The 25,706-nt window shown below is 37.5% G+C and overlaps 1 protein-coding gene across 7 annotated transcripts in view; it reads right to left on the reverse strand.

The window, feature by feature from the left end:
* The window catches only part of TUT7 (terminal uridylyl transferase 7), a 53,727-nt gene extending 30,980 nt beyond the window's left edge, over positions 1 to 22,747 (reverse strand). For 6 of the 7 annotated variants that reach the window (XM_081066786.1, XM_081066784.1, XM_081066788.1 and 3 more), the window contains exons 1-12: positions 22,577 to 22,747; positions 20,887 to 21,437; positions 15,903 to 16,084; positions 15,489 to 15,605; positions 14,306 to 14,483; positions 12,553 to 12,641; positions 10,823 to 10,874; positions 9,402 to 9,471; positions 8,164 to 8,290; positions 6,292 to 6,411; positions 3,223 to 3,375; positions 15 to 195 (exon numbers count right to left, since the gene is read on the reverse strand). In XM_081066786.1, coding sequence (XP_080922912.1) covers positions 15 to 195; positions 3,223 to 3,375; positions 6,292 to 6,411; positions 8,164 to 8,290; positions 9,402 to 9,471; positions 10,823 to 10,874; positions 12,553 to 12,641; positions 14,306 to 14,483; positions 15,489 to 15,605; positions 15,903 to 16,084; positions 20,887 to 21,406 — 1,789 coding nt within the window. In that variant the 5' untranslated portion in view covers positions 21,407 to 21,437; positions 22,577 to 22,747. Of the gene's footprint in view, positions 1 to 14; positions 196 to 3,222; positions 3,376 to 6,291; positions 6,412 to 8,163; positions 8,291 to 9,401; positions 9,472 to 10,822; positions 10,875 to 12,552; positions 12,642 to 14,305; positions 14,484 to 15,488; positions 15,606 to 15,902; positions 16,085 to 20,886; positions 21,438 to 22,258 lie in introns of all 7 variants that reach the window. The other variant, XM_081066783.1, reaches the window with a different exon arrangement.
* Positions 22,748 to 25,706: the final 2,959 nt, after the last annotated feature.

Below are 25,706 nucleotides of genomic sequence, written 5' to 3' on the forward strand. Positions count from 1 at the left end.
ACATTTTCAGATACCTTCAATGGCAATGCGCTTTTTGGGCCAATCCTTTGATTCACGAGATACCAATTCTTTGACTCGGATACTTATCACTAAATCAGCCAAATTAAATTCTAAAGCATAGAATCGAAGCAATTCCACCCAGAGCTGCCCAACTGGTACTGAAGGCTGGTGTTTTAAATCAAATATTAATGATACCTATTAATAGCAAAGAGAAAACACACAGGTTATTTCAGATGTCACACAATCTGAAAAATTAGAGATGATTCAAGCACCAAATTTTTAAAAATCTGAAAAACCTTAGCAAAGATATGAAGTTGACAATCCATTTAGATAAATCACATTCTAGGTTGTTTCGCATGTGGGAAAATAGCATTCTTTCACTGCACTTCTGGGATTAGAATATTTTTAAATCTAGTCATTATTATAGAAATAGACAGGCAGTTGTATGTAATCAGGCAGCACTGCTAATTTTGAAGTCTTAATGACAGGTGGAGAGAGAGCTGTGCACTGATTTCTACTATTCTTGGCACTGAGCTCTCCCTGTTTCTGCCGCCGGAGGGCGCCTTTACAGTTACACACCCATACACACAGATGAGTGGCAGCTAAAGGTATGGAGCAAAAGGAAAAAGACTCCTCTCACTTCTCTGAGAAGGTGCATTCGCTCATTGAATTGGCCAGTGATTTAAAATTAATTTTAAAGTCCAATAACTCTTGATTATTAGAAATTAATACTAGTTGTACATTCACAGACTTGACAAGTTGGAACATACTGTGATGTACTATATTGGAAAGTGCATAAGAGTTAGAATAGAAAAACAAAAAATGGTCCAGTACTAATTCTGCCACTTGATAGATTCTCAACTGCTCTGTGATTTAGCTTCATTCTCAGTTGGCAGTACAGCACAGTGGCTAAGAGTAGTGGTTTTGGAATGGGACATGCTTAGGTCTAAAAACCAACTCTGCTATGTACTAGCTGCGTATGATCCTGGTCAAGGTATAAAAGCTGTCTAAGCCTCAGTTTCCTCATCTGAACAATGGGGATCACAGTACCCACCTCATAGGGTTGTTGGGAGGACTGAGTGAGAGAGTGTCTGTAAAGAGCTTAGCACAGTGCCTGGCACACATGTTCAAAAAATGGTCGCTATCATTATCTGCAGAGTAGGGATGATACCACCTATAACACAGGATAGTTACGAGGATTAAATCAGAAACAAGGGAAAGCATCTAGTAGACTTGGTTGCTCTCTGTATTATTTTTTCACTTGGTATATATAGCTTTTTAAGTACAAGAAATCCATTTATCCTTGAAACATGTCACAACTGTAAGGTGCTCTAGTTCAACTTAGGGAGGTCACAAGAGAAGGAACTGAAGCGCAAAGAGTTGACATGACTTGTCAAAAGTCCCACTGCTTGTCCGTGGCAGCATGAGAACAATGTCTCCCGTCCCAGTACAGTGCTCTGTCACCACACCATGCAATTTCTACAGTGTCTAGATCTCACAAATTTCAGAAGTGGCAGCATGATGAATCTCTCCAAGTAGCATAAAAATGTAAAGATAAAGTATTTAATTGGACTTACTGAAATAGCTTTTCCTTTTAAAATACACAAATTTGTTTCCAATTGCACTTTATTATATCGAGCTTCAAAACAAGTGGTATGGTGTTGTATTAACTACTAAATCTCAAACACAAAGCGTCTGTCAAATAAGACAAAGTCTTTGGGTGGATTTACAAGGCAGACCTGATTGGAAATGGAAGTTATCTAGGTCCCAAACACTGTAGTTGAGGACACAAAGAAACCCCAAGAAACTGAAAGCCTCACTAAATTTTACCTCTTTACCATAAGCCATATTGAACATTACTAGGGAATGTTAAGCATCTCACTGAAATGACTTGATAATATTACAACATGGAACTTAAGGGACCTATGACCTATACACAAGTGGTACTTAAGCTGTTTTTTGGTTATGGTTCTTTTTTAAAGTAGAGAACACTTTCTTTTTCGGCACTGAGTTAAGCATTCTATAAATCAATGACCCTATGAGAGGTACAATATCATCCCCATTAATAGGTGAGGAAACTAGGGCACAGAAAGATTAAGTCACTTGCCCAAGAACACACAAGCTAGGAAGTGGGAAAGCTGGGATACAAATTCCCATATTGTAGCTCCATAGCCTGTGCACTTATCCACCACTGGAATCCCAAACAGAAAACAGACAAAAGTGGTGCTGTTCTGGTGGGAGAGAGGCACCACCTCCCTTTTCCACTCTCAAGGATTCTAGAAAACACACCGGCAGATCTATGATTCACCACTATCTTCTCATTTTAGAAATAGACTAGAAGAGTGACATGAGTTATTTAAGTGCAGCTGGGATTAAAACCCTACTCTCAGAAATATTTTGTGGATATTATTGTCATTTCACTCCAAAGGGGTAAGGAAGGTCGGGAGGTCAGGACCCATTCACCAATTTGGGGCATAATCCTAGTCATTACTAGTATAATTACACTGCTCAGGTTTCTGTTTGAAATTCAAATGGCAATTCTTTCTTTGTGTATTATACCCCCTGCCCACACCTACCATGTTTCCCCAAAAATAAGACCTAGCTGGACAATCAGCTCTAATGTGTATTTTGGAGCAAAAATTAATGTAAGACCCGTCGTATATTATATTATATATATATTATATAATACAATATTAAATTATGTAATATATTATATTATATTACAAGACCCAGTCTTAATTTACTATAAAACCGGGTCTCAAATAAATTTTTGCTCCAACAGACGCATTAGAGCTGACTGTCCAGCTAGGTCTTATTTTTGGGGAAACGCAGTAATGATATGAATGGGGACAAGTTCATTAAAGCACACACTTATTCATTGTTATTTTAGTAATTTGAGGTTAATTTAACTTTTCCTATATTTAAACCTCACAATACCATCTAAGCTCTTTCAGGCGAGGGATTTATCTTTGAATTTTCAGTATCTTTCACAGGACCCTGCATACAGAAGAACTACATAAATAACTGGATCCAATAATCTGAATTTTACCTTTTCTCATTACTTGTCTATTCAAAGGACTGAATAGAATAGGAAATGAAACATTCATGAAATAGTTAAGATAGCTGAGGAAAGAAGAGAGGAGGAAAGATTAACTCATAAACTCTACATTTAATAACTGAATTAAAACTAGATGGTAAAATTAGAAATCACAGAGAACAAACCTGTCCCCTTTTAACAGGTATTTCTTTTGGTGCCTCTTCTTTTGCTGTGTCTGCATCCCCAGTGCAATTATCAGTGTATTCCCAGACCACAGCGTCTTTCTGAATGTCTGTAAGGTTGAAGTTGCCTAGTTTACTTAACGAGAATCCTTCAATCTAGGAAAAATTAGACACACATTATCATAAGGTAGAAACAATTTACATCAATTGGAGCATATTAATCCTGGCAGAAATGACAAGATAACATACAGTTCATTGAAAATATACAAGGTATCACTTATGGAATACCTCTGAGACATCTGTAAATTTAAACATAGTTTTTAAACTAAAAAAGGTGGTTTTGACTTGCAAAAGAAATGATTTTGTGAAAGAATTCTTTAGTAAATAGTCTAAGAGAAGGCAACATGGCCTAGGCCTAGGCCCATGGGTTCTGTAGTAAAACTGCCTAAGATCAAATCTCAGCTCCCTCATGTACTAACTGTGAGACCTTCAGTAAGGTACTTTCTTTAGGCCTCAGATTTCTGTAAAAAGGGATGATGCTAGGGTGACACTAGAACCTCCTTCATGAGATAGTTGTGACATGAAATAACGAATACAAAGAATTCAGACACAGGATATGGCATGTAGTAAATGCTCAATAAATGTAAGAGATTTATTTCTACTGATATCGTTGAGATGCAAATTGCTAAAGAAAACAGTCTGGGCTCAAAAGGTCTAAAAAGTGTGGAACAAAGTTGAGCAGGTTTCTATATTGTACAATGGGATAGCCTTTAAACAGGTTAATGTACATAATGAATTGTGCGGTGAGGTGTAGATGTGGTATCCCACTTCCCAAATGTATTTCCACATGAAATGGACTAATCCTTTGGTTTAGCAGAGTAATCTTTCTAAAACAAAAGACATCACGTTGTTCCCCTGATAATGACTTCCCACTCAGGATGAAGTTCAATCTTTTTCAGGGCCCAGAGAGGGCCCATGCAATCTGGTCTTTTGCTTTTTCTCTAACCCATCTTTTCTATTTTCCTGGCTCATAGTTGACATCTGCTACTCCCTCTGCTTGGAAGGTTCTTCCCCCTAATAATCAGATAGACCACTCTCCCTCACTGCATTCAGGCTCTGCTCAAATATCTTTTCCTCAAAATAATTCCTTCCTTTTCACTTTCTGCCCTTCTTCCCCTGATTTATTTTCCCTCAGAGAAATTACCACCACTTGATATGTACTTATCTTTTTCACCTTACTGGATATATTAAACTCGAGGAAAAGGATGCTGTTTTGTTCACTGCTCTAACTTTAGCATCTAGAATAGTGCCCAGCACAGGTAAATGTTCAGTAAGGACATACTTACTGATTGAAAGAATGAACCACTCTTTTATAGAAAACACTCTGGAAAATACCAGGTGTGGTGACTGTTTGTTAGATGTATATATTCAGTATTTTTCTTCATTGTGGCTTACGTTTTTATTTTATTGATGATTTTATAGAGTAAGTTCTAAAGAGGTTATCAATATTTTTCTCTATTGATACGGTTTGCACTTCTTAGGGTTCTACCTAATAAATCCTTACCTATCCCCAGGCTGCAAAGATTTTTCTCTAGGTTTTCTTCTTGGAGTTTTACAGTTTTAACTATTACATTTATGTCTTTGGTTCATTTTGAGTTAATTTAGGGGTATGTTTGGTTCAATCTGAGTTAATTTAGGGGTATGTTGTGTGGGGTATCATTTTTTTCCTATGGATATCTGGGTTTTCAACACCAATTATTAAAAAGACTTTCCTTTCCCCCAATGAACTGCTTAATTCATTGCTTAATTGGAGCAAATTGGGGGAAACTGCTTAACTGGGGGAGTCATTCAGACTTTCACAGACTCCTACTTAGGTCTGACAGAAATGGTTATTTATCAACTAAGGGTTGACTTTGTACTCTCACTTATTCTACTAGGAGAGCAGTCTAGCAGAGATACCTTCTCAAGGCCCTGAATTCTTTCATTTCAGTATCACAAACACAAAGAGAACTTCCTCTAGGCAGCTGGGGCACACAGCAGACTGCCATCCCTTACCCCAGGACAAAGTTTATAAGAGGCTGATTCTACTTTAGTTTTTATTCCTAAGGCCTAGTAGATAAAGGACACCGCTTAATTCTCAATCTATTAAGTATTAAAAAAAATTCCCTATAATCATATTTTTTGGTATGTACCCATTATTAAGAACTACTGCTCTGGAACATGCTCCTTAAATAATGAAAATCCTGCACATAGTAAGAAGAAAGGTTGTTAAAATACCCAAAGTGCCAAAGTTCACTTTCCACCAAGTGAGACTTTCTATAAAGTTTAAATGTACACGTAAGTTTTATTTTATCAAGATAAATACCTAGGGATTAAAAGTGAGGTTTCCAAGATGAGAATAATATAATTTTGACTTGGAGATGGCTTATTCTTAAATCTCATTATATGAATACATCAACTAAACTTTATCCAGAAAGAAATAGTTGTCACATTACTGAAGTTGAATTCATTTTAAAGATAATACCAAAGTATTATTCAAGAGTTGACTACTAAGTTTTGCATCTTGTAGTATATGTAGCAATCTCAAAACTTCAACACATATTTTCTTTTGTTTCATGGGAAATGGGGGAAGTAAGAGAACTAAAAGACTAGAAACACAAAAAAACATTTCAGTGAACCAAACACTTCCACCAGCCTATCTGTAGGTAATATGTATCAAATTCAAGTATCAAATTATAGAACTCTACCCAAAGAAAGTGTGTACCAAATGATAAATTTAATACATGTTCACATTCTCTTGTTTGGAACCCTCAGGATCATAAGTGTTTTGCATGTTAAGAGTTTTTTTCAGTTTAGAAAAGTTCTCCTTAGCAGAGCATAGGGCAGCATCTTATAAACAAATACATTAACATTTCGGCAGAAAGGTATGAATGTTCACACTACTAGAATAAATAAATTCATGTCAGTTCTGGTTAGGTTTTCAGATTTTGAAATTATACATAATTATACATAAGGGATTGTGGAGCTGTAATAAAATCAATCTCTGATAAATAAGCAAAAACAGTTTTATACCCATGATCCTAGATAAACAGGCAGAAGGGGTTCTTTCCTCTGCTGAAGAAAGAAAACGGTCATCAGGGCAAACACATACGGTGGCAAACCTCCTTCTTCAGGGCGATCTATACTGCAAAGCTACAAATGAGAGAAAAGAGGATAAGCATTCTTTGGTAACAACCTGTCATTTACACAATTTGGTTTAAAATCTGTAACTTCATTTCCTTGTATTACATCATTTGCTGCTCAGAATAAAACACCAGTGACAAAATGTAAAACTTCCTCATACTTTTGGAGCAAACACACATTGAAGTTTTGAATAACACCTTCAATTTCAAACGTTTAATCTTGTTAATTAAACTTACTCTGAAGGGCCCTAAAATAATATTTGTTTCAGTTTTGACATCCCCAATAAATCCATTCACTTATTTAAAGCACTTGCTAGTGGAGTCAAAATGATGGTTTGATTTCAAGTGCAAGATAACTGGCTTTGCTCAGTTTAATGGTCCCATCATCCTAACCTACTGCCCTGAAAACGCATGCTTTGACCACATCCGTGATCAGGAAAGAGAATCTGGGCAAATTCATCAGCACTAACAGAAGCAACTTAAAAAGCATGGCCTATTTAGTGATAAAGCAAGAGACAGCTTTCAAAGGATGGCATATTGTGACTATCAGTTAAGAGTGGGGCATTCTGTTTAACCTGGACTCAAGCAATACGAACTATGTATTGTTATTGCCATATCTTAATCAGGAAAGCTTTGGTTTTTCTCTATAAAGCATCTCACAGAATCTGAAATTTATAATCATGATGGAACCTTACATTTTTGGAGTAATGTTTATTATAGCATTTCAATTGGCATGCTGCTATATTTAAAACATTATGGAAATGTGAGCACGATAAGACAGTGGCTTTCATTTTTTGGAGTCTCTAGGTGGATTATTGGAAACGAAGCTTTATTTCAAACTTTCCTTTGCCTAAGAATCACTTCCGGAAACCAGTTAAAATGTAAATTCTTGGGCCATGTCCTCTGGGATTTGGCCCATAAATCTGATTTTTAATAAACGTTACAAATCATTTTGATTTTTTGAGCAATACTGTTATAGTGAAATAGAAACACTGAATTTCCCTTTCTGTCCACATTAATATTTTTATTCCAATACTCAATGCCTACGCTCTTGATGTCTATAAATACACAGCCAAACGTTCAAGATTAAATTAATCATGCAAAAATCAACGCATACTGCTTATGCATACACAGAATGTATGAGATAGGATCAAAAAATACAGTAAATGCTGCTGTTGAGTGCCATCCAACAAAAAGGCAGGGATCTTCAATACGGGAAGCAGCACATGAAATCTTAATAATTATGTGAACTTATTTGGTTCGGTCAGTCGGATGTGAGCTATTGTTGAGAGAAGGTGTTCTAATTAAAGTGAATCAAGAAAAATGCATTAACATGAAATAGGCAAACAGTTTCATCCTCCATCATGACAACACTCCATGTCACACATCGCTTCTGGTAAGGCAATTTCTGTTAAATAAAAACATCATGGTGTGTCCTCATCCACCTTATTCACAAGATCTGGCACCGAGCGACTTCTGGCTCTTCCCCAAAGTCAAAATGACCATGACAGGAAAACGTTTTGAATGGATTCAGGATACACAGATGCACCCATGCCAGCGCAACTGAAGACACTCACAAAAGAGAGCTTCCAGAAGTGCTTCAGAAAGTGGCAAGAACAATGGGATAAGTGTGTTTGAAGCGAGGGGGAGTATTTTGAGGGGGATTAATGGCACTGTGTAATAAATTTTTTTTTAAATTTAGACATTCACCATATTGTTTGATCGCACCTCATATTCATACATTTAAAGAACTCAAACCTACCTTTGCCCAGTACCTAAATGCAATCACCAAAGGAACCAGCTTTGATTCTAGTTTTCCAAGGGCAGTTAAATGATTTGTTGTCAGACAAGCATTTTCATTTCCTGCACTCACTTTACAAACAAGACCACTGGTAGGGGTGGGAGGTGAGAATTGAAAGGAAAAAGACAAAGATAAAAAAGTGTTATATATGTATCAGGTATCTTTTATGTCAACAACGAATTTATATGGAAAATAAATACCTTAAAAATGAAAATCAAGTAAAACTCACTAAATCATTATGGGTCATTTAAGAAATTGGATTTTTTTTAATTTAAAAAAGATATGGCAACTATTTTCTGAGTAAATTCTAAATTTCAGAACTAAAGCTTTGTGTTTTCATATATTAAAACTATTTTGGAGAAAAATGAAAATAAGGAAATACTGTGAAATGTTTCAAATGGGAGCATTAATTCATGTTTGTAAAAGAGTTTTCCCAAGAGTTAGAAGAATCTGCCTAATAAAGAATCATTACATGCTAAGCGAAATAAGTCAGACTGAAAAAGCAGAGAACCATATGATTTTACTGGTATGTGGTATATAAACCAAAAACAACAACAGAACAAGACAAGCAAATGAGAAACAAAAACACATAGACACAGACAATAGTTTAGTTGTTACCAAAGGGTAAGGGGGGAGCGGGGTGGTAGATGAGGATAAAGGGGATCAAATATATGGTAATGGAAGAACTGACTCTGGGTGGTGAACACACAATGTGATTTGTAGATGATGTAATATAGAATTGTACACCTGAAATCTATGTAACTTTACTAACAATTGTCATCCCAATAAACTTTAATTAAAAAAAAATCATTACAGCCTATATATTATCTTGATAGTAATATATCCAGATGGAGGAGGAGATACATGGGTGAAATCATACTAGTTGTTATTTAGCACTGCTAAACATGCTGCAAAGAAGAATAGGAAATAAAGGTGATCAGAGCAAGTTAACTATTTGATAAAGTTGTTTATCATGTTGAAATGGGTCAAAATGCTTCCTTCCTATATTTTTTCCTTTTAGTGATTTTATTCTTTTAAAAATAAAAGTTTTCTTTTGCATCGATTGCAAAAGAACAGCAAATCCGTGAAATTAGCCACATAAGGATTTTATAATCTAGAAATTGGACATTAAAATTTAGTGAAATACAGTGCTTTTGGCAAGTTGATATTTAATATATAAACAGCTTAAAGAAACACACCTTTGCTTCTCTCTGCACACCACCACTGGCACCCTAGCATGGAAATCTGCATCAACATCAATAAAAGAATCTGAGGAAAAAAGAAAAAACTATTAAGTAGGTTAATTAAACCTTTGTTTAAAAACAGAACTAGGTAAAGTACGAGTTGTGGCTTATCTGTTTGGCCCTTTTAAAGATCATTACTAAGTAAAGTTCTGAGACTTGAAAAGTAAGAAAGTATTATATTTAAGAAGCAAATAATTACATTAATTTAAAATCCTTATTTTGCAAAACCAATGTTTGATTAGAAATGACTACATTACTGAATAAGAATATTTAAATATTATATGAATAACATAATTAGAAACATGGATAGGACATTCAAACAAAATTGCTGCAAAAGCTACTAAAAATATTTGGGGTCTAACAACATACCAACTATAAGAGAAGAAAATATGTTTATATATTTAATTCAACAAAAAGGATGGGAAAGACTAATTCAAGAGATGAGATAGTTTGATGAGGCCTCTGGAAAGTATAAAAAGCCATAAAGCTCCAAGTGGGACATTACTTAGACAACTGACAAATCTACCTGGAAACAATTATTTGTTGAATCAGGGTTGGGTCACAACTATTTACCACTTCTCAAGTATTATCTTAAACCACTAAATAAAGCATATTTTCCTTTAGTTTTACCCTCAAGAATAAATTTTACATATTTTGTGTCTTTTTAGTCTTGGTCTAGGACTCACTTAACCTTTATAAATTGTGATATTATCATCAAGCTAAAATGCTTATTCTGCATAGTAAAACAACTAATAGGACTCTAACTTGCTAATAGTTCATGGGCATTCACTCTGGATTTTTTTTTTTTTAATTTTATCGGGGAAGGGGAACAGGACTTTATTGGGGAACAGTGTGTACTTCCAGGACATTTTTCCAAGTCAATTTGTTGTCCTTTCAGTCTTAGTTGTGGAGGGCGCAGCTCAGCTCTAGGTCTAGTTGCCGTAGCGAGTTGGAGGGGGCACAGCCCACCATCCCTTGGAGGGAGTCGAACAGGCAACCTTGTGGTTGAGAGGACGCGCTCCAACCAACTGAGCCATCCTGGAGGCAGCTCAGCTCAAGGTGCCGTGTTCAATCTTAGTTGCAGGGGGCGGAGCCCACCATCCCTTGCGGGACTCGAGGAGTTGAACCAGCAACCTTGTGGTGGAGAGCCCAGTAGCCCATGTGGGAATCGAACCGGCAGCCTTCGGAGTTAGGAGCACGGAGCTCCAACCGCCTGAGCCACCGGGCCGGCCCCACTCTGGTTTTTGTTTGGATATTACTCATATAAATAAATTTAAAAACATGACTTCCTATTTTCAAAGTTTCAGAAACGATATATTCAAATTATAGACAAAACATACATTTAAGAACAAAGTGTGGAAAGAATTTAGCCTTACCACTGTTCTTTAAACATTCCTGAACAAGTAAGAGAACATCTGGTTGAGACATCTAGAAAATAAATCAATAAACACATCAAATAATCCATAAGTACTTTTGCTTCACTGAGATAACACAGTCATCTGAAGTTATCTAAATTGCTTTTCCAAATTAGAAAGCACATTGCTACCAGAGTGAAGAAATTAGTCATTATGGTGTGTGCACAGGTTAGTCAGAAAAGAGAGATGAGCACCAAATGAGGATGAGTGTGGGACAGAACTACTACATGGTTAATTCCTAATTAACCAATTCCTGAGGTAATTAGCCTCTCAGCAAATCTCAAAGTTGTGGCTAGCAATTGTCAAACTGAACAATGTTACCTCTCACTCTATAAGACTACTTCAACAGATCACGTACTCAGTCTCCATTTTAGTCTTGGCTTCAATCCTTGGTCCATTTAAAATCATGAATTAGATCTAGTCCGGGCCCTCCTTAAAACTCTCAATGGATTCTTACTGCCCTTAGATGAAATTCTTTACCATGGTCTACGATCCTGAATGTTGGTCCCCAACCCACTTCTCTATTCTAATCTTATGCACTTCTTTCTCTTGGTCCCTTCATCACAGCTATACAATCCTCCCTTTAGCTCCTTATTGATTCAGGGTGTTTGCAAATGCTGTTCCCTCTGCCTGAAACACTCTTAGCTCTTTCATTCCCACTCTTTTTTATCTTTTAGAGTCCAGCCTAAATGTTATCTCTTCAAAGGGGGTTTCATGACTACTGTATCTGCACATCCCTGTTGTTTTTTGGCACAGACCTTGTTCCCTTCATAGCTCTCATTATAATTAATTATATATGTATGTAATTGCTTCTCTCCTCCATTAGATATGAGTTCCATGAGGGAGGAATCATTATGTTGTCCTCTAGTATCTAGTACAGTGCCTGGCATACAACATAGACTCTGTTTGCTAAATGAATACATGACATAAGATCAAAACAACCGCTATACCAGTAAATTACTAATCAGAATTTAAGTTTAAAAGAATAGTAAAATCAACTATTCAAACATCTGGGAGTTTGAACAGAACATCTGGGAGTAGGGTCCAGGAATCTGTACTTTTAACTAGCAACCCAGGTAGATGGATACGAACAATTTGCAAATGGGTTTGTGGGAACCAACAGTGGATAAATGGATAATCTACTAATGTGCCTTCCAGTTTTAAAATTCTGACTCATCAAAAGCTTTCTGAATCATGTTTAAACCAGAAAGCTAGGCTAGGTGTGGTTCTTCAAAAGCATAATTATTTTAACAAAGTCGGTGTATAAAAGAGGAAACTCAGGAAGAGAATGAAGCTTTCAGGTCATAAATGTGTACATATCTATATTGCTTAAAACCTAAAAACCTTTTCTGCCATTGGAAAATTGACTTTACCAAGATAATTTAATCTTTTAAAGTTAGCAGAACCTAAATAACCCCATTAGATTCACATAGTTAGAATACCAGTGCTTGAAGTATGAAACATCTATAAAGTAAAGCAAGTAGGAAAAGCTGTAGTGTCAAAAGAAATGCTCTAAAATTGAAGACAGGCAGAAAAGAACATAAAAAAACCCCAGAAATTTTAGGAAAAAAGCTGTCACCATTGCACTTAAACTGTTTCAAATATCTAAAGTATATTCACATGTAGCTCACGTTTGGGAAAAAAAATTTCTGTACGACTCTGAAAATTTCAGCATTTCATTTTATACTTACAATGGCTGGAAACTGAATGTCAATGTTTATATCCGAATTTTTGAAACCCAATCGGCTACAGGATGACCCATATAATCTTAGAGAACAATCTAAAATAAATTAAACAAGTGAAAATTATAAAGTAAAATTTCTTGAAAGTTATTAACAAAACACTACTATTTCAGAAATGGAACCGTCAATTAAAACTACACACAATGGGGTGGCCAGTTAGCTCAGTTGGTTACAATCCAGCATGAGCCACTGTGAGCTGCACCCTCCTTAAAACAAACAAACAAACAAGCAAAACTACACACAAAAGCAAAACAGTATTTAAGTCCGATAGGAAAGGGTGACTCTGCTTTTGCCTTAATTTTATTTTATTTAATAGGGAAGGATGCATAGAATGTTGTTTAACTTAAGAACCACTCTTTTCATGTCAATTGTAAAACATGTTAAAAAAAATTGCTGAATTATTATTTCACATTTTGTACAGAAAATACAATTTGCTATTTTTTAAATGTTGAAAATGTGAAAGTCTAAAAGGAATGCCCAGCTTTGTTTTACATTTATAAACCTGATAGTATACTAAAGAGTTAAAGTAAACATCTCAACTTTTAGAAAGCACACATAGGTATAATTTACTATAAAGATGTTTCCATAAACCAAATCATAAAAATGACCTCCAACATAAAGTTACTTTTCAATATGAATACTCATCACATTATAAACAAAAAGCATTAAAAATAATATAATCCCTTTAGAACTTTAGAAAAATAATGCTATCATGGATATAACTTAAAATGCTAGGCAACAGGTAATTCACTTTTCAGAGGAAGATGTGTATGTGTACAGCCTATATGTATTTATGGCATTTTTTTAAATCAAAGTTTTATCATTATTGTGCCAAAAAAATGATCCCTTCTCGTCAGGGGACTGTGTTGTTGTTTTTTCCCTCAGGTTAAGTCAAGTAATTTCTTTGGTCTTTAATAGCTTCCCATTAAAAAGTACATTCAATTTTACAATGGAAATCTATAGCAAAAGTCACCAAAATTACAAATGACTTTTCAGGAACCTAACTACAAAATAAAGGATGAGGTACCTATATAATGAAATGAGCCGATTCTCACTTTATTTTTATGAAAGTATACATGAATATGAATGATTTACTATATGGAATGATCTTTCAGTAGAACAAATGGTTCTACGGGTGATACAGTGATAATTTAAATAGTGATTCAAACCCTAGCTGTGGTTCAGGACCACTTGTAGAACTTTTTAAAAAATGGTTTTCCATGGCTCCGTAGACATAACATGGAAAATGAATTCAACAGCACACAAAATCTATTACAAATTAGTTTACAAAGTTCATTTTAGATGTTGTAATTGTTTTAAGTGTGGTTAAACACAATCTTTTTTGGACACAGATAATCTGAAAATGACTCCAGGATACTTCTCTCATTTTAACTCAAAATACCATGTCAATTTAAATAGAAAGGTAACTGAATTAATGTATAAGAGTCTCATAATGCCAATAATATAGGGCATTTAATTTCAAGTACATGCACATAATGATATTCGTAATGAAGACAGGTTTACTAACAATGCATGTAAAAGTCTTTGCTACTTTGGGGCAAGCCAGGAAAAACAAAAACACACAAAAAATTAAGAGCTTCAGGACATGGACAAGCAATTTCTATGAGGTGAAAATTACTAGTAGAAAAAATGAACGAGGTACCTTTAGGTAGCTAAATAGAAAAACAAATCTAGAAAATACCTGGTAACTTGTGTTGGAACACATTTTCCATGACACGTTTAATTTCTAGTCTCTGCTCCAAGTTCTCATTGTGTAAGCCAAACTCCTGTACCACTTTGTCAATGGCGATGCCAATTGCATTTATCTGGGAGGGCGTGGGTGGGGGTAATGTAGTGAGCAGCTCTTCTTCCTGCTTCTCCTTTTAAGATCAATATTGAGATTAAAAATGATTCACACTTTTTTACCTTCCACCATTTACTAATACCCATAGAATATTCTGGAATATTTTCCTTGGCTCTTCCTCTCACTTTAGCTGTGTTAAGTCTTCATCTTATCAAACATACACATACTTCTTTATGAATATAAAGTAGTAATAAAGCAAAGCAAGAATAAGGAAAACAGTGCAAAGAAAGAACATTAAAAACAGCAATGATAAATTATTTGCTTTATTATTACATGCATAAGGACATATACCTAGATCCTATCAATGATTTCATTCATCCTGATACTGCCCTTAAGGAAATTCATAAGATTACCCAGCAAAACATATCTCACCAGTATAAAATATTTGGGCTACAGTAAATTCAATAATATACCGTATTTTGCTGTGTGTAATGCGCTTCCCTCTATAATGCGAACGCACGTTTTTGGCCCAAACTTTCAGGAAAAAAAAATAATCTTTCATTTTAATTTTTTAATTCAAATTTTTATTTGTTTACAATTAGGTACTTGATTTTTGTACTATAAAGGAATTTTAGCATTTATTTTGTAACATTATGGTACAAGAAATTTTATGTAACAAATAATTACAAAACATAAGAACAGATACAAGGTACAAGAAATGTGATGAACTGGTAACAAATTTATGATATTTATATGTCACAGAAGGCCAAGAACTCTTCGTAGTTTCAAGTTCATCACAAGTTCAACAAAACTGACTATCGTATTGCAGGGTATTATTTTGCATACGGATATCGTTATTGATTTCTAGAGCTACATTTTTAACTCATAAACATAAATAAAAGAATTAAAGACATTTATATAGATATGGAATCACAAATTTGGGCAAAAAAGTGTACATTATATATGGCAAAATATGGTAAGTTGTGAAGTTAAATACCATTGCCTAAAGGGGAAGTCACAAAGATAACAAGTAATAACAACTGACAAGTAAACATATTTGTTTGGGTTACATTAAACTTACCTTAATGTTTTTCTTGTGCCTCTTCTCTTTGATATGCTTATGGGCAAATGCAATGGATTCAATTAAAACATCACAAAGTTTGCAAGTGTACTTTGCTGTAGGGTAGTTTCTTGGTCGCTATAATTTGAAGAGATTTATAGAGAAATATATATATGTGTGTCTTCAAAAACACAGGTTAACAAAAATTAGCCAGAAGATGATTTCCCCTTCACTTTAAAAATTGTTAATATATTTTGTCACTATCGCTATCCTAACAGTAACGCTATTAAATCAAACTGAGTGTCACTTTTAACTTGTAGTGCTTAAATACTAATAACTCAAGTAGGATAGCTAATTCATCAAAGCACATATTCCCAATTACTGACCTAATTTAAACCGAAACCAGGATTTTAATTAACAAATAATAGATGTTACCCTTTTCAGCCTGTCAATGCAGTCTCTTTTCAATCGCTCCTCAGCCTGCTGTAAGCCCAGGAGCTCCTTCGTTGAAAGCACAGACTCGTCAATCACAGGGCCTTCCAAGTCTCCATCCTGTTCATTGTCTTCATTTCTCATCCTCCGTGGTTTCCGAGGTCTGGACCTCTGCTTCTTGTTTTCTTAAGTTAGGGGGAAATTTTTATTGGCGATATTCAGTAATATCACTCTGAGTAAAAAGCATAACTTACATATTTATAAATTAAATCACATGAGTAATATCTGAACACAGAGCAACAAGGAAGGTATAGCTCTCCCATGGATAAAATGCTGACTACTCAGTAAGCACCTCATTTGGATACACCAATCCATAAAAATCATCTTTTTGGAAACTTAAAAAGAATTCTACTTCAACCATACAATTTGGTTTTATCTTCTCTTCCTGGTATACTGCTGAGCATACTCAAGTAATAGTAAAAATTATCCTCTGAAGGCAAGTATACCTATAATTCTAATATATCTAATATGTCATAATATACGAGTATAATACACATCTACTATATTTTAATAGATCTGTAAATATACCTCTTATTCTAATGCAAACTATCCATTTTGCTTTTATTTTTATAAGTGAACAAAACCAACAGAGCAAAGATGGACAATGCATCTCCAAAGAACTCAGAAATCAATTAAATTCTTATCTGGAGTGAAAAATTCATCATTTAGTTGTAAATTTAGTCTTCACATAATTGGGCCGTCCCCCCACGTTAATATCAAGAAGTCCAAGCCAAAATTTTATTTACTAAGGACAACTATTTCCCATTTTATCTTTACTTTCACTTTAGCTTCTCTTGCTGGCATGCCTGGACACTGAGCACATTTCAAAGGAAAGAAACAATTACCAGTTGAAATAGAAGTTTTCTGCAAGTACAGACTAATTAATTTGTTTATAGACTGTGTTGTTAGTTCTACAATCCTTATAATAAACGAATCTGCTCCCTTTTTTAAACTATAACCTTTCAATCTGTGAAACCGAAGACGATTGTGGGATTGATCTACAAAAAACTATTTAAAATAACTTTGATAACTTCTATCAAATTCCGAAAATGAAGCTATTAGTAACATATGAGATTAAAATTAAATTCATTTCCCCAATTAAAATTGTGATAGATTGAATAGTTTTAAAATGACTTACCAATAATTACTCTTTGAAAACATACACCTACTAAAATGCCCTGCAGTTGATTGAAAAAAAAATTCTGTGTCAGGAAAAGGAGGTATAGGACTTCTAATTTTAAAAAAGGTATTGCCAACAGCTTTAAAGGAAAAGCAGCGAACATTGTGCTTAATCTACCACAAGATGAATATAATGAAATTCTGCAAACAGCTTCTATACTACAATGCGTGGCAATTAAACAAAAATTAAGAAGTATTAGGACAAACACAGTTTTTTTAAAAAAGCAATCAAAATGGACCAAACAAAATACCAAAAGGCAAGTAGTTAGCGGAAGATAAAATCACTCTACATTAATACCTGCTTTTGAACACTCCCCCTGTCAAATATATGGTGATGGAAAGAGAACTGACTCTGGGTAGTGAACACATAATGCAATATATGGATGATGTATTATAGCATTGTACACTTGAAATCTATGTCATTTTGTGGACCACTCACCACAGTAAATTTTAATTTAAAAAAAACAAAACACTCCCCCTATTCCCAATTAAATAATCTTTTAAGGAGAGTACTCTTGGTCTGCCTAAATTTTGAGATAAGCACTTCTTTTAAATTACAGGTTTGTCTATTCTTATTTATTATTAAAAACTCTAAATAATTGCATCTGATTTCAGTGTTCTTTCCAGTTTCTTACTTACTTAGGCACTCGTTAGAGATTTATACCCATATGTGCACTACCCATTTGGAAAGTCCATATTAATTCACAAAACACTGATATGGAACCAAATTAATTTTTCAAGCTCTCCTCTCTCCTGATCACCCCTCAACATAACTATACCTGCTGTCATTTTCCAGAAAAAAATGACTTAAATTTCTCTCCAAAGAACACAATTAACTTCTTATTGTTTTTATACTGAGAAGTGGATTGCTACAGAATTGTGTCTGATGGTGATAAGAGCAGCTACTATATTACAGAGTATCTTATTATGCGACAGATGCAATGCAAGCAGTTTATGTGCACTGCCTCATTTAATCCCTACAGTGATCCTGTCACGGATGCTAAAATTATCTCCATTGTACAGATGGGGAAAATGCTGGTCCAAGAATATAACTTGTCAGGGCCACATGACTAAGTCAAAGTAAAGGGACTAGAAACACAGATTAAAGCATAGATGGAATTCTTAAATTCAGCCTCTACCTAACAATACAATAACTAAAAAAAATGAACTAAAATTCCTTCTTGTAGCATACCCATTCACATCTAGAACAGACCAGAACCGACAAGGTACTATGTATGACCTTCTGAACTGATTTTCACAGGCCTGCAAGGTAAAAAAGATCCAATAAAATACCACTGGAGGGAATCTTAGAAGGCAAAGCTGGATACTGCTAAAAATTCCCATAATTACTTAGAGCAAGACTACCTGGCTCATCCCAATTTTTTTTGTAATGAGTTATCTATATAGAGTACTCCAAGTTTCCCTATTTTATTTGCATAGGGTCCATTATTCCATTCATAAAGAACATGTGTATTTGAGTGGATGTTTTCCAGCTAAGATCATTAATGGCATTGTCCCAAATACACTAAATTGGCCATCTAGGATATCTGAGGGATGAAGTACAAGTGGTAATGGAGAACTGAAAAGTAAATAGTATTAAAACAAAGTAACAAAATAATTTTCATTGCATCTTCTCACCCCATTTAATAAGACCCTTCCTTATTAAGACATAATTTTGATTTAAGGATAAATTCAGTCTCTTTAGCGACATCCTTTTTAGGAATCTCTGAGCGCAGTGCAAAGTTTATACTTTACACTGCAACTCTCTCTACAGTAGGTAACGGTATACAAAAGGTTAATGTTTCCTTTATGAAGATTTTGAAGGCATAGACTGAAAAGTCCTTTATTTAGCAATTGTGAAAGCACCCACCTGTATTTCACATAGAGAAAACATGGCAGATTTTGGATTGCCTTCACTACAAAGATAATAAAAATGCTCTTCCTCTTCAAAACCACTTAAATGAATTTCTTTTAAGACTAAACAAGAATACAAGTAAGAGGTTCTGGTCTGTAACAGCCCCTTTTAATATCTTTCTGGCTGCAAAGTTTAGATCCATAAATCTGTTTATAACGCTCCTCCAGATCAAACTTTCTCTCTAAAAGACCAACTACTGGTAACTAAATTAAAACGTCCATGTCCCACAAACACAGTAATACAGAAACACTTAAATATACATAAACTTTTAAAAAGAAAAACAAATTCAAAGCCCAGAAACGATCAATACATGTTCAGTTTCCCTCTGTCAGAGTCCAGGTCCAGTGGGGCTGAGTTAATTTTAATTGCAGGGCAGCACCCGCACCCGATTTCAGTTCCACTTCCTCATCTGCCACTTTGCATAAACAAGTCTTGATAAATTGAACCTTTCCGAGCCACAGCTGTCTGCTTTGCAAAACTGTGACTCTACCTTTGATGTATCACAACGGAGAACTCTGTCAGATAATTCCTTCAGGTTCTTTCTAGCTTAAAAAAGATTTACAAAGTTTTATCCCTCCCTATGTTGATTCCTGTATAACACCTCATTCTGTTCTGGCTATTTGATACAAAGCAATTTTGTTTTGCTTTTCCTACCTTAAAAAATATCAAACATCACCTTTTCTCCCATTTAATACTTTCATGAGGCTCTAAAGACCAAAAAAAAAAAAAAAAAAAGAAAAGACTCTTCCCCTGTTAAGTATTTTGAACGTCCAGGTCACAAATTCAAATGCCTTACAGGTAACATACATATATAGAAACAGGCCACTGTGACACAGCATATAGGAAAAGGGCCTCTGGATATGGAGAAAGTGCCAACATTTGTCTAAATGTCGTTAAATTAAAAAACTTTAAAAATGCCAGCCAGTTTGCAACCCATTCTACATGGCCGCTAAAAATGGTTTACAAGCCAATAAACTTAAAAGCCCATTTTTCCAAATGTAATTTTCTAAGCATAATTGCATTTCCAGGCTAAATATTATTGTTTGATTTTTTCCTTCAAATTTATGATTTTATTTCATTTCCGTAATTATAGCCTTTTAGATAAAAACAATTTTCCTTTTTATAGAAATCATTGCTACATGGACAAAACCTATCCATCTTTTAGAAAAACGTATAAATAATTACTTTGGGACAATTATAATTAAACACGCAGGGCACTTAGAAATGGATTTTGGTTTCAATGAAACTAAAAGGCAAAGCTTTTATCTGTATTTCTGACTTTCTAAACTTAATGTTTTACATCCTGTTTGCCATGCTCACTTTTGAGAAAAAAATAATGTAGGACTACCCTCCTCTGGAGATTGATGCTCCACCCAAAGACATACATCCCTCTGTGGTAGGAGATATATATGCAGTCTATATTGTTACCTTGAGTGAGATTTTTTAAGCCTCATATTCTGTCATTTATATTATGGACACATTAATTATTCAAATACAACTGTGATACATAACTTAGAAATTACATATACACAGAAATTACGATATAGTCTCCAAGAGGGTATGATCACCCTCTTTGTATAAAGCATCAACAGGAAATGTTTACTGAAGTACAAATGAGCCTTGTGGCAAGGTAAACTTTTAAAGGGACCAATATATGCAACGTCTTGAAGTTACCCAAAGATCACGATTACAATCCTTAAAATTAATCTCATTAAAAAAGCAGAAACTATGCAAAATTGAAACTACATTGCTGAAAATAATAAAACTCATTTGGATGAGAAAGAAAAGACATTGCTGACTGGGGCTGTAACTTGACAAGTTGTAACACATTACCATGGCTTCCTGCTTCTACTTCTGACATGGTTTCTAGGCTTGTCAGGTCTTTATGAAATAGTCGTCTTACAGTTCTGCAGCCTCTTCCATCTTGCCACCTATATCCATCTTCACTTTCTTGAAAGGAGTCTTTTCTTGGTCGGTTTATAACAGGAATTCTAGGTCCAGGTTTGAATTCTCTCCAATTGTCTGAATTACCACCAAGTTCATCAGACAGCCACCTCTTATTCTGATCTTTGTGGTTGTCATTTATCCAAGGGGGTTGACTGTAAATTGGATTTTTAAATGCATATGGATTGCTGGAAACAGCATATGGTCCTTTTCTGGGGGTATTCCCATAGTTCCCCGGTGTTATTTTTTTTTTGGGCAGGCTCTTTTCCATTTTACTGTTATGGCCTTTAGTATAATCATCCATTATTAAAAAATCTTGCTGGGGGTGACCCCTTCTGTAATCCTCATCATCTATAGTCCCTCGGTCTTTAGCGCGCTTCACAAAATAAGGTTTTGCTGCATCTCCCATGATCTTTGACTTCAATTTTCTTACTCTGCACCTGAAAGAGTAAGGGGGAAAAAAAAAAATCAACCTATCACGAGGTATCATACCAAGTGTACCAAGTGCACACTCAAAAGCCTATGAAAAACTCCTAATTTACATCACATGCCAATAATCAGTGCATTACACTAGACGTTAGGAGGCTTAGCTCTAAAATATTCTTAACAAAAACTAGTACTTACTATTCAACATGAAGATTAAGTGTGTGAATAAGGGAAGCTCCCTATAGTTTGTAGAACTGTAGTACAAAAAAGTTACTCATACCAAATTGGCTGGCTTTTTTACCTATACAACAAAAGAGCTTCACTTTAATAAAACCACCACCCCCGTCCCAAGTCGATACCGTTAGCTAATTCTCGAAAGTTTTTTATTAAAAAGTTGGCAATTACTTTTAAGTGTTATACAAAGTAACCAAAGTTTCTCTGCAGGCAGTACGTTTCCTGAAAACCCCACTTTTCTGTGCCTTCTCCGCAGCCCGGGGCCTCGGCTCCCTCACCACCAGGCTCCACCACGCCAAGCTCTGACCGCTCGGGCTACAGCGGGGCTGGGACCCCGACTCAGGCTCGGCCGTAGTCCGAGCGGCTGGGCTTCCGACCAAGGGACAACTTCACGTCCTCTTCCCAGTCCGCCTTCTCCAACCCCAAACACGCTTCGTCACCAACAGCACTTTCCCCTTTTCGATCCCCACCTGATCGCCCCACCCCTGACCTGCCTCAGTTTGCATCTTTCGGGGCCGGCTGAAGGCGGGGAAAGAGGAGGCGTCCGGGTACCCCTGGCCACGAAGCCGCCGCGGGGACCAGGCAGCAGGAAGTGACCTACCTCCTCGACGGGGTTCCGAGATCCCCCTCGGCCGGCCAGAGGGCCGGGGCCCAGTGCCCCCACGCAAATCCCTTCTTCTCCTGCCCTCGCAGGGTCTGACACCACGTGAAGATGCCGACTCGAAGCCGAGAGCTCAGTCCCCGCTGGCCCGGGGGCTCCCGGGTCCTCGCAACTGGGGCAGAGGCCGGCGGAGGATAGAGCCAACGTAACTCCTCGGCCTGGCCCACGCTCTACTCTGGGGACCCGGGATCCCACCGGAGACCCACCCGGGAGGTGAATCTCGGAGGGGCGCGGGGAGAAGAGGCTCGAAACACTCACCCCCTCCGCCGCGGTTCTCCGCCTCTTTCTGTCCCGGCTGGGCTCCCTCTCCGTGTTTTCCTTCGGCCCCACTTCCGGCGCTCAGCGCTGTCTCATTGTGCGCGATTGGCAGCCGGCGGTGCCCCCGCCGGAGCGCTCCGCCGCGCACGCCGGAAACGCGCGCCCCGCCCCGCGGCCCGCCCCGCCCCGCGCCGCCCTCACAGAGGCCCGCCCCGCCCCCAAGGCACCACGCCCACGGCCACCCCGGTCGCCGGCGCTGCGCGCGCGCGCTCTCCAGAGGTGCGTGGGGGAATCCGGCCGGGTTGAAACGCGCGGTGTCCCTCGCTCCGATTTGGCACCTCCTGGGTTTCCTCTCCCCTAGGCCGTGAAAGCACCGCGGGGAGGTGGGGAGGAAGCCTCTGGATCCCCAAGTGAGACGCGGTGTCCGCGGTCGGGGCGCACCCCAGGGCCGAGCCTCGGCTTTGCCCCTGGAGGCCCCTGGTTGCTTCTCGGGCGGCTGCACGCTGGGTTTGAGGCTTCCTGGCGTTGCTAGTTTTCTGGTAATTCCCAGACCTGTCAGGGAGATCGCAGTTGCCTATCCTCTAGAAAGGCCAGCGTTGAAGCATCCGCGGCTCGCTCGCCCAGCTCTCAGTGTGGGCAAGGGCAATGCTCTGCCGGTTTCTTAGATGGTGTACGTGTTAGTTGTACTTAAACAACAAAACCAAACTGTGTTGAAGACTGTGTAATCGCAGAGGATAATCAGGGAGCGGCGTACTCGAATTTTTGAAAGAAGACTGCACACCTGGAACTAGCAAACACTCCAGAACGTGGTGAACATCTGACAGTTTTGCTTTCTCTGCTTTTTTAAGAGCATTTAAACTTATGAGATTCTAAGGGGCAATGGGCTTCAAATAATTATGAACGCATAAGTACTGTCTGTTGCCACACTGTTTTGAGGGCTTTGCAGATATTAAGTCATTTAATCCTCATAACTCTGCTAAGAAAGTAAGATCCCCTCGCGAAAGACGGGGAAATCGCACTTATGAAGTCGATGGCACGGCTGGAATCCAAACCCTAACTAATGTGGCAGTCTGTTCTAACAATGTCTGTACTAAAGGTGTTTTCAAACATGTCGGTACAATTTTTGTATAATGTTACATCTAGATGCTTCGGTGCTGAAAATACATGAGAAACAAGCCAATACTCTGTTTGACAGGCAGGCAATGGCCTTTAATAGTGTCCAAAGGAAGTGTGGTGACGCATGATTACATTTATTATGGGACAGCAGTATTGCCACACCCAGTGGAGTAATTCTTGTACAGAAGAACTGGTTTAGGAAACGTTTTAGAGGAGTAGTAGAAGAATCTGGGTCCCTTTAGGAAGGACAAACGTGAGAATGGATGGTAGCTAACAATGTTCGTTCCACCTCTATTAAACACATTTGTCTCTAGACTTTGGAACACAATTTGGCTTTCCTGTAAATTAGGGTATGAATGGGACAACTGAAACATATGTGTTTAGAATTTTGATGTTTGATCAGAGAAGACCTTTCAGTCAGATGTCCATCTTTTTAGAACATCAGAGAAGAACAGATGCTCCTTCTGCTCCATAAAGGGAAAAGGACAGAAAACAACTACAGTGGTACCTTGGTTTTCAAATGTAATCCATTCCGGAAGACCGTTTGAGTTCTGAACCGTTCGGGAACAGCCGACAGCTAGGCCTCAGGATCTTGCACTCAGCGGAAGCTGCGTGACATGCTCGACTTCCGAGGCGTGTTCAAAAACCAAAGCATTTACTTCGGTGTTCGTAAACCGAAATGTTCGTCAACGGAGATGTTCGAGGTACTACTGTACAGTGTTGTATTGGGACGGAGACAAATTCTGGGGGCCATTGGTAGCCCTTCTTCTGTAGACTTTCAAAGACCTTCCACCATGTCAGGCTTACACTGGATTTCTGACGTCTGTGACTTGAAGAATTGCAAATGACTAACAATCTGCTTCTGCCCACCCAGGAGTCTCTTAGTTTAAATTACTCCACGACCTTACATTACCTAAGATATGTAACCTAAGATATGTAAAGTACAATACTTTTATTTTCAGTGCATGTTTTCCAATCTTAGGAAAATCAGCGAGCTAGTGTACTCTAATAATTAAAATCTAGACTTTGCTCTTCTAGAATTAGACATTTGTAGTCATTTTATTTTTTCAACAAATGTCGAGTGCATGATATGTATCTGATATGTGAGGAAAACAGACATAACCCCAGTTCTCTCGAAGTGTTGAACAGTATGGTAAAGGCAGCAAATGTCCTAAAATTAAAAAGTTAAGAATTGGCGTCGGCCGGTGGCTCAGGGGGCTGGAGCGACATGCTTCTAACGCTGAGGTTGCCAGTTCAATTCCCACACGGGCCAGTGAGCTGCGTTCTCTACAGCTAAGATTGTGAACAACAGCTCTCCCCGGAGCTGGGGCTGTGGTGAGCCGCTGGCAGCCAACGTGAGCATGAGCGGCCGGCAACCGGCCAGAGCTGCTGTGAGCGGCTGATCCACTGCTGACTGCCTCAGCTGCGGGGGGAGAGGGGGGCTGCAAGATTCATAATACCAGCATGGGCCAGGGAGCTGTGTCCTACACAACTAGACTGAGAAACAACGGCTTGAACCGGAGTGGGGAGAAGGGGGAGAAAAGAAAAAAAAAATTTAAGACTCAGCTTAGATGAATGTACTCCGCCCAAAAAAGTTGATCTAATCTTACTCTGGGGTCCTACACCCCCTGCGAACTATGGGAAAAACAATTTAACTTGCTGATTAACAAATCCCAGTATTTTCTAATTTAAATTGTATTTTTGATGGTTTGGTCTCTTTTGGATATATGACCCATTGTTCAGATTTCCTTCACGTCCCTCACTTGCCATCTGGACATGTGATGATCTGGAGTCACCTGACTGGAAAGAAGTGTCCCAGGCTCTTTGGGTGGTCCTCTGGCTTTTCTGGCCTTTCCAGTCTGTCTTCTTTGCCCTGTTGCTGGCCATCTGTTGCTGAGATCTGAGACTCAGGAATTTATGGTTAGTTCTCTCAGCCCAGTCCGTCTCCAGTAGTTTGCTACTACTGACTTGGACCCACCCTGCGCTTGATGACATTGTGGATCCCTCTTGAGAT

The sequence above is a fragment of the Rhinolophus hipposideros genome (genome assembly GCF_964194185.1).
Source record: "Rhinolophus hipposideros genome assembly, chromosome: 11".
NCBI lineage: Eukaryota > Metazoa > Chordata > Mammalia > Chiroptera > Rhinolophidae > Rhinolophus > Rhinolophus hipposideros.